The sequence below is a fragment of the Octopus bimaculoides genome, chromosome 7, assembly GCF_001194135.2.
Source record: "Octopus bimaculoides isolate UCB-OBI-ISO-001 chromosome 7, ASM119413v2, whole genome shotgun sequence".
Classification (NCBI taxonomy): Eukaryota; Metazoa; Mollusca; class Cephalopoda; order Octopoda; family Octopodidae; genus Octopus; species Octopus bimaculoides.
Window position 1 is genome coordinate 41,755,702 of NC_068987.1, and position 10,162 is coordinate 41,765,863.

At 37.4% G+C, this 10,162-nt stretch overlaps 1 protein-coding gene across 1 annotated transcript in view; it reads right to left on the reverse strand.

Annotated features, from left to right (window-relative positions):
• Positions 1-10,162, reverse strand: part of LOC106883735 (histidine--tRNA ligase) — a 112,929-nt gene that overhangs the window by 31,429 nt on the left and 71,338 nt on the right. Inside the window, exons 2-5 of the mRNA XM_052969549.1 lie at positions 9,250-9,369; positions 7,919-8,014; positions 7,344-7,469; positions 6,710-6,817 (exon numbers count right to left, since the gene is read on the reverse strand). Of these exons, the coding sequence (XP_052825509.1) occupies positions 6,710-6,817; positions 7,344-7,469; positions 7,919-8,014; positions 9,250-9,342 (423 nt within the window). The 5' untranslated portion in view covers positions 9,343-9,369. The remainder of the gene's footprint in view (positions 1-6,709; positions 6,818-7,343; positions 7,470-7,918; positions 8,015-9,249; positions 9,370-10,162) is intronic.

The following is a 10,162-nucleotide window of genomic DNA, read 5'->3' on the forward strand; positions in this document are numbered from 1 at the left end:
ACTCTTCCAAACTGCATCTCATCTAGTTTAATTCTATTTCTAATCAATTGAGCTATAACCCTCTCAGTAACTTTCATGACTTGGTCTAGCAATTTAATGTTTCTATCTAAGGCACCACCTTTACCTTCATAGCAGCTAACTATAATACTACTACACCAGTCACTGGGGATGGTGCCTTCCTGAATAACCTGATTAACTATGTGGGTGACTAAGCTGTACAACATCAGAAATTTTAATTATCTCAGCAGTGATTCCTGATGGCCCAGGGACTTTCCCTGTCTTCATGTCCTTAATTGCCTTACCTATTATGCTGTTATCAACTCTGATGGCTGGTCCCTCAATTGGTTCAATATTTGATAGACTTTTCTTCTCCCATTCATTTTCCACATTTAGTAACCTTTCATAGTGATACTTCCATGCATCTTCTCTGAGTCACTAAGTGCAAGCATACCATTATCCATTCACACACATTTCTCACCTACCACATCTCAGAATTTTCTGTGATACACTGCTTTACAATCCTGAACACCTCACACCACTGATCCTCACATTTGCAAATCTCTTATCTTCAGCTATATATATGCTGTATGCCTAACTGCCCTTTTGGCTACCTTATATAACTCTTTGCTTCCACCATTTTTCCAGTCTTTTCATGCCTGTCTTTTTGCTCCATCACCATGTCACCCTTGGTCTAGCTGGGACTCTGCACCAACCACAGATTTTGTTTGTAGCCCTCAGTCCCACAAGAACTTCCAATTGTCCTCTAACCTAATTGTCCCCAACTCTTCCTCTCTTTCATCAGAAGCTTCAATTTGTAAATCTCTAAATTTTTGTCTGTTTGCTGGGTCTTTGAGCTTCCATAATCTTTTCCAGATTGGTTTATTTCCCTGAGTCTTTCCAGCTCTAATTCTGAAGTCACTAACTAGTAACCTATGCTGGGTTGTACACTCTTCACTTGGGAAAGACTTCGCATTTTTAAGCATCTGTCTATCTTGTTGCCTGGTGAGGAGGTAGTTAATCTGGCTTATGTGCTCACCAGATTGATAAGTGATTAGGTGGATGGCTGGTTTTTTGAAGTTAGTGTTGCAGATCATGAGATCATTTGCATCACAGAACTCCAGCAGACTTGTTCCCTCCTCATTTCTAGATCAAAAACCATAGCCCCCATCCACTCACTGGAATCCATGGGGATGCTGTTCAACATGTCCAGTGAAGTCACCAGCCATAATAACAAAATCTCTGTCATTTGTTGTTAAGGTGGTCTGCAAAAGGACCTCATAGAATTGGTCCTTCTGATCATCAGTCAGTCCAGACTGAAGAACATAAATGTAACAGTTAATTTACCTATGATAAATCTCATCTTAATTACCCTATCACATACTTTGATTACCTCAATTACCTTATCTACCCACTTTTCTACCAACAGTATGCCTACACCACCTACTCCATCCTTCCTGCCAACCTAGAAGAATTTGAATCTTAACTAGATTCCCGGGAGGAATCTAGCTGAGTCTCCCCACCATGTTACCTCTTGCACAGCACACACATCAACATGGTTTCACTCCAACATTTCAATAATCTTCCCATTCCTTCCTTTCATTGTGCCAACATTGACGGTAGTAGCCCTGAGATCGATTACTTGGTAGTTGTGGAAATTTTGTCATCACCTGATACGAAGATCTGCAAAAACACTTGGACGTTGACTACAGGCCTTGTGCAAACTAAGTTTACACACCACATAGCTAGACAGGCTCAAAAGAAAAGCCATAGTATTTAATAATTATTATTATCATTAAAATATTAATACTAAATTAATATACATGTACATTTTAATCATTAAATTTATTGCATAAACATTTTGCAATGGGATCTGGCTGAAATTGAAATGAAGTTATATGTGACCTTGGCAACTAGATATTGAAAGAAATGGAAGAATCCTAGATTCATTGACTAAGTCACATTTGAACAATAATAACAATAACTTAGCTGTGGATTCAAGAAAGCATGAGCGAGTTGTTGATTCATGAACAGCAGCAAGGAAATGGAATGGAATGAAATTTGAGAATGTATTTTAAATATACGACAGATGCTGAAAATGGATGTTGAGCACAGGTCTTGTGCAAACTGAGTTTTTGCACCACATAGCTAGATGAGCTCAGAAGAAAAGCCATAGTATTTAATAATTATTATTATCAAAATATTAATACTAAATTAATATACATGTACATTTTAATTGTTAAATTTATCACATAAGCATTTTGCAATGGGATGGGGAGTCTGGCTGAAATTGAAATGAAATTACATGTGGCCTTTGCAACTAGATATTGAAAGAAATGGGGAATCCTAGATTCATTGACTAAGCCACATTTGAATAATAATAACAATAACTTAGCTGTGGATTCAAGAAAGCATGAGCGAGTTGTTGATTCATGAATGGCAGCAAAGAAATGGAATGATATTTGGGAGTGTATTTTAAATATATGACAGATGCTGAAAATGGATGCTGAGCACAGTCTTGTGCAAACTAAGTTTACGCATTACATAGCTAGATGGGCTCAGGAGAAATGCTGAGGTATTTGATAATTATTATTATTATCATTAAACCCCTTCAGGTGGACAGCCCTGCTCAATCTGCAGAAAAGGCATAGGTCAAAACTCCATAAGATGTACCTGGTGTAAGCTATGGACACATAAGAGGTGCAGCAATATCAAAGGAAGATTAATCAGGATGATAGTTTTTGCATGTGGCAGATGAACAGGGGCAATAAACACCGAAGATGTACAGAAAACAGATTCCCTCACAAGCCAGGGGGCAAAACTAAAAGTAGTTGATTGCTTCTGCTACCTAGGCAACCAAGTCTGTAGTGGGGGTGGATGCTCTGAGAGTGTAGCTGCTAGAATAAGAATAACCTGGGCAAAGTTCAGAGAGCTTCTACCTCTGCTGGTAACAAAGAGCCTCTTGCTCAGAGTGAAAGGTAGACTGTATGATGCATGTGTGCAAACAGCCATGCTACCAGGCAGTGAAACATGGGCCATGACTGCTGCGGATATGCGTAGGCTTGAAAGAAATGAAGCTAGTATGATCCGCTGGATGTATAATGTCAGTGTGCATACTCATCAGAATGTAAGCGCCCTGAGAGAAAAGTTTGACATAAGAAGCATCAGATGTAGTGTGCAAGAGAGATGACTGTGCTGGTATGGTCATGTGTTGGGTATGAATGAGGAGAACTGAGAGAAGAAGTATCACACCCTAACAGTGGAAGGAACCTGTGGAAGAGATAGACCCAGGAAGACATGGGATGAGGTGGTGAAGCATGACATTCAAACGTTGGGCCTCACAAAGGCAATGACAAGAGACCGAGACCTTTGGAGATATGCTGCAATTGAGAAGATCCAGCAAGTAAAGTGAGATCTCAACTGTAGCCAATGCCAGTGTTGCATAACCAGCCCATTTAAAAGGACTCTTGAATCATCGGGTGATATGATGTGCATGAGAAGACCTGTTGGGTCAAGTGAAATCGAAATTGTAGTCATGGCCAGTGCCGCCTGACTGGCACTTGTGCTGGTGCCAGTGGCATATAGAAAGCACCGTGCAAATGTGCCCCCTGACCGGCTCCTGTGCTGGTGGCACATAAAAAGCACCATCTGAACATGGTTGATGCCAGAGCCGCCTCACTGGCTCCCATGCCGGTAGCATGTAAAAAGCACCCACTACACTCTCGGAGTGGTTGGCATTAGGAAGGGCATCCAGCTGTAGAAGCCTTGCCAGATCAGATTGGAGCCTGGTGCAGCCATCTGGCTTGCCAAATGTCGAAATACATTGTAAGTAGCTGAGAATGCTACAGACACTTGTATCCTAAAATGTAACCCCAGGTAAAAATCAGATTGATACTATGTGACAAAGCTGACTCATTATCTTACAGGTAGAGTCCCTCTGACTGGCTTTCATCTAATTTTTGTTTTCGTTCACCTCTATCCTGCTGTCTTTCACTCTCGCTTTCCTTCTCCTGCACTTCCCTCAGGTTGGGTAGCTATGTATCTCCTTTGCGGCAGTGCAACTGTTTCTGTCCTCATTTCTGATGCTTCTCTCTCTCTCTCTCTCCGGCTGGGTAACCTTGTACCTCCTCTACCGCAAGACACCTGTTTCTGTATCTCTGTCTCTCTATAACCTTTCATCATCTGACACAAGATCAACCCCTTCCCTCTCAAAAAGATTTTTGTCTTGCAGGCTACTTGGTGACCCTGTCAATGCAGGTGCCACTTAAAAAGCATCCAGTCCACACTGTAAAGTGGTTGGCCTTTGGAAGGGCATCCAGCTGTAAAAAACCTTGCCAAAACTGACCTCACATGTGCTTGTGCTATGTAAAAACACAAAGTCCACTCTGCTGGGTGGTTGGTGTTAAGAAGGGCATCCACCTGCAAAAATCCTGCCAAAACAGTCACAGAAGTCTGATGCAGGCTTCTGCCTGGGTGTCCCTTGTCAAACCGTCCCACTCATGCCAGCATGGAAGGCAGACGTTAAACAATGATGATGATGATGATGATGAACACCTGAGTCAACTAAAGGTTAAAAGGTGCTATAATTGGAATTGAACCCAATATTTCATGACTGCAATGTGAACTAAACTATTTATCTATGCTTGCATCTACATGAATAAACAGACACATGTATGTATTCATGCTCACATGCATATTCAGCTAGAAACCTTTTTGAGTGATATAGTCTAACCTGCTATCACCAAATGATCAATTAGTTATTCCTGTAATATAGACTGTTTAATTAAACTTGAAGATGGTGATGGCCACTATCTAGCCATCTGCATTAACTGCAGACTTTATCATTATTATCATCATTATTATTATTATTTCTATAATAATGATGATGATGATGATGATGATGATGCCTCCTCGATTTTTACATATAAGTATTTGAAGGAAAGGATTAAAAACAAAAGAAGCAGCATTTATTTGTGACGGATGCATGAATATATTTTGAGTCCAGGTATGGATTTTGCAGTAAAGTCACAATGGGAACAATGATAATTTTGATTGGGATTGAACAAATGTGTCTGTTGATTGCAGAATATCATTCTTTTATTGTTCTGTTCCTTCAACTCAATTTTTTTGATGCTACATGACACATTTTATACCACTCAGATTGTTCTAGGCAATATGGTGTTAAATTAAGGTGTAGGGATTTTAGTGATTGTTTCAAGTTATCCTTATACCAACAGAGGGGGGGGGGGTCTTCCTTTACCGTGGAACCCCTCTACTTGTCAGCCATACAAACGAATTTTTGGAATGCAATCATCTTGCATTCAAACAACATGTTATGCCCATCTGCACTGAATTCTCAACAGTACGCTTTCAATACTGGAGATATCACATCTTTCAAAAATTGTGACATTCAGTCTCATACAAATGTGTGCTCAAAATACAAGATTTGTACACACATATTTAGTTTCAAATGATAATAATAATAATTCTTTCTAATTTTTCCACAAGGTCAGTAATTTAGTGGAAGGGAGCAAATCAATTACAAATATCCTCAGTACTTGACTAGTACTTTATTAATCAGGGAAGGATGAAAGAGCCAGAAGAAATGCTGATAGGCATTTTGTTTAACACACTGATGATTCTGTCAGCTCATCACCTTGATAATAATCCTTTCTACTACAGGCATAAGGTCTATTTGGGGAGGGAGTAAGTTGATTATATCAACCCCAATGCTAAAATGGCAGTCAACCTTGGTAGAGTATGAACTTAAAAATGTAAATATGGATGAAATGTCACGAAGCATTTTGTCTGATGCATTAATGGTTCTGCCAGCTCACTGCCTTCATAACAATAATGGTTTCGAATTTTGGTACAAGACAAGCAGTTTTTGAGGGGAAGGGGAAGTCAATTACACCAACCCTAGTACTTGACTGGTACTTATTTTTTTGACTCTGAAAGGTTGAAAAGTAAAATTGACCTTAGCAAAATTTGAACTCAGAATGTAGAGAGCCTGAAGAACTGCCATTAAGCATTTTGTTTGGTGCAGTAACTATTCTGCCAGCTTGACACCTTCACTGCTTTAATAATAATTCTTTCTATTGTAGGCACAAGGGTTGGAATTTGGTGGGAGGGGTTAAGTCGAATACATCAACCCCAGTGATTCACTGGTACTTAATTTATCGACCCCGAAAGGATTAAAGGCAAAGTCGACCTCGGTGGAATTTGAACTCAGATCATGAAGACGGAGGAAATGCAGCTAAGCATTTTACCCAGCATGCTAATGATCCTGCTAGCTCACCACCTTAATAATAATGATAATAATAATTCACTATATTATAAAACTGTGTTAATAAAAGACTTTCTTATAATATAGTCTTAATAAAAGAATTTCACATCATATTGTTACAATAAAGGCTTGATTGTAACATTGTCTAAATAGAAAACTTTATTATAATACTATCTCAATGAAAGATTTCCTTATAATACTATTTCAATTTAAAACTTTATTCAATGAAAACTATTCTTACACTCATCTCATGAGATTACACTCCACACTTTTCTATACACATTTCATTCTTAGTTTTAACTCATTTGTTCACAGATTCTTACATCCATCTCACATCAACAATCTCCTACACTCAACTCACATAGCCACTTACACATACACACACTCAAATACTCAACACCTACCTTTATAATGTGGTCAACTCACCTTGATCTCATAGTTTCCAATATCGAGTTCAGTTAAGATACTAGACACCATCTTCACACACTCAGCATCAGGGATCATTGAATCATATTGACCAGCAATATCAATATCCTATCACAATAGAATAATAAAGATATGCATTAAACGGATGTGGTACAATGTAATATTTACATATAGGAAATCAAGTAAAGGTGAATTAATCAGCAGTGATGCTGATGGCTTAAACCTAACAATAGAGCTGTTGATGATTAAACCTAACAACATAGCTGTTGATGATATTAAACCTGACAACACAGATGTTGATAGTTAAACCTAACAACATAGATGTAGAACGTGAAACCTAACAACATAGATGTAGAACGTGAAACCTAACAACATAGATGTAGAACGTGAAACCTAACAAACACAGATGTTGATTGTGAAACTTAACAACACAGATGTTGATGGTTAAAATAAATGTTAAACTAGATGGCATTTAAGAGAATCAGTAATGTTGAAAATTAAAGCATACAAAAATGGTGTTAAAGAAAACTGAATCAGTTTAACAGTGTTAATGGATAACCAATTAGGGTGACTACATTAGAGAAAGATTTAAAGCACAGAATTAGCAACAATATTTGTAAGAATATAAACATACACATTGATAGAATTCTCGATATCGCCCTTTCGTCATGGCAGGTTGGTCTCGCCGATAAACTTTAGCAATTTGGTAACGTTTTATGTTGGTGATTTTGTTCATGGCCAAATAACGAGCAAATGGTACCTGTGGGCAGTTAAGGAATTGGTAAAAATAGAAAATATTGGAAATTGAACCTGAAGACAACTGGAGCCAGTAGATTGGTAAAACACTGAATCAAGGAGTAGAATTTTAAAGAATTGTTGGACTCTTAATCACTTTAATTTTATTTGATATAACATACTGAATATGTTATTCACTCTTTTGTTACCAAATTTCTGCTGGTATACACTACCTTTATTTTAATTAATTTTGAAAATAATAAAGAATTTAGTGAAATAACTGTCATTATTAATCTGGTGTTAGAAAAAAAAATTTTGATGGTCAGTTTTAATTTAGGTTACTTGAAAATGGGAAGTTTGCATCCTGGAATCAAAGGCAGTCTCAAGTAGGTTGGTATCAAAAAGGTTAAGATGTTAGACTAACAATGAGCACAAGGTAAAAATTCCTTTTAATAAACTTTTAGAAAAAGATACAGTCAAATCATAACGCAGTGATAGAATTTCACCTCCTTGGTCAACCAAATCATAAATCAGTTTAGAATCTTCACCATATTTTCCAGTAAGGGTTTCCTGATAGAAGAAACAAGAAAATGGTTTGATAACAAAAACAATTGCAACTGGGGAAGTAACTGCAAGCATTTTAGTTAATTCTACTGACAGACTCTTTTATTGATTTTGACAGTTGTTTCATAACTGAAACTACTTACTAAACTATAAAGTAAGAGGTTGAGTATTCCATAAATAACTCATATCCTTTAGTATTCAGAATATTCTGTCAAATGTAATGCTATTTTATTTATATTGTTTTGAATTAATCAAGCATTATCTTGCAGATTTGGGATTTCGATGATTTGATTGTTTATTTTTACAATGACACTGTATGCAGAGTAGGTGTGAGAGGCCAAATGTGGCTAGTTGGAACATATTACAGGTAGAATATTTTGACCTGATATGGCCAGTTTAAATGCTAAAGGGGTAACTTACTTCTCATGCAGAATCAGTATCACACTTCATGACAAAGTTGGTTCTCAAATCATAGATGCATTCTGATTGGCTTCTGCACAGTTTACATCAACCCAATCTCATGCATACATGATAAACTATTACAAGCAAATTAATGTATATTCTGTAGTATATTAATACCCTACACTACAAATAAACATAGTCACTCACTGCTGAGGTACACAATTACAAACAATTACAAATTCATGTTTCTTCCACATTACATTAAACACCCTTACACTCTAACTTATTATAGTCTCTAATTTGTGAGACAGAATATTACAAGCAGATTAATGGATACTAGATTAACCAACCCTAAGACAAATGAGGAGATGTATCTACATACATATTTATATACACACACAAACCTATAAATACATGCTATGTTGTCTGAAACAGAGAAGACTCCTTGCACTAAGGACACCCAAGACTTAGAAGGAAGGGTGATGTTGAAGTAGACAATGAATTAAGTCTACTACCCACAAACAGGCTTTTGCAAAGATTCCATCTCAATAATTACAACAAGAAGAAACTTAGCCCAAGGTGCTCTACAGTGAGATTGAACCTGGAACATGATTACAAAACAAACTCTTTCACTACAAGGCCATAACTGCATCTGTAAGGTCACACTGTGCTGCATACACACACACACAGTAGCATATACAAAAAGAAATATTATTCATGCAAAACTGTGTTCAATCTTTTAATGTTTATACATATGTGTGTGTATGTAAATCTAAATCACATTTGTAACAGAGAAAGCAAACATATTTATCAATGAAAGTAAAAAAGAATGTTATCACCTTTAATTCAAAGACGGGTGTGTCAATGGTCTCGGCTCCATGACGCTTGAAGCACTCAATAATTGTAGCAAACACATTTTCTCTGATAGTCATCTGCTGAGGACTAAAATCCCGAGTGCCCTACAAAAAGAAATATTATTTGTGCAAAACTGTGTTCAATCTTTTAATGTTTATACATATGTGTATGTATATATATATACACGTCCTCACTTTGTTGTTTTTTTTAACTATATATATATATATATATATATAGATAGATAGATAGATAGATAGATAGATAGATAGATAGATAGATAGATAAAGAGAGAGAGAAAGAGATTATGGCCTGAAAGAGTAGAAAATTGGAGAATTTCCAATGCACCACTAAACCAGAGCTCAAGGCTATCTACATACTTCCCAAGGAAGATTGAAATTATGCTGGAATAGACAATCCAGGTATCACACTATTAAATCCAATGTGTGGGTCTAGTAAAGATAAAATATTCGAATAAGGAGATAATATATATATGTGTGTGTATATATATGTGCATACAACCATATGCGAGCCATGTACAGGGATGCTGTCAGTAACGTGAGGGTTGGCAACGAGTACAGTGAAGAACTTCGGGAAGAGGTAGGGGTCCACCAAGGTTCAGTCCTCAGCCCCCTCCTATTTATCATAGTCCTCCAGGCAATAACAGAGGAATTCAAGACAGGATGCCCCTGGGAGCTCCTCTATGCTGATGACCTTGCTCTAACCGCTGAGTCACTATCAGAACTAAAGGAGAAGGTTCAGGTGTGGAAGCAAGGATTAGAATCGAAGGGCCTTAGAGTCAACCTAGCTAAAACCAAAGTCCTAATAAGTAGAAAGGCAGACAAACCACAAACCCCTTCAGGTAGATGGTCCTGCTCGATCTGTAGAAAAGGCATAGGT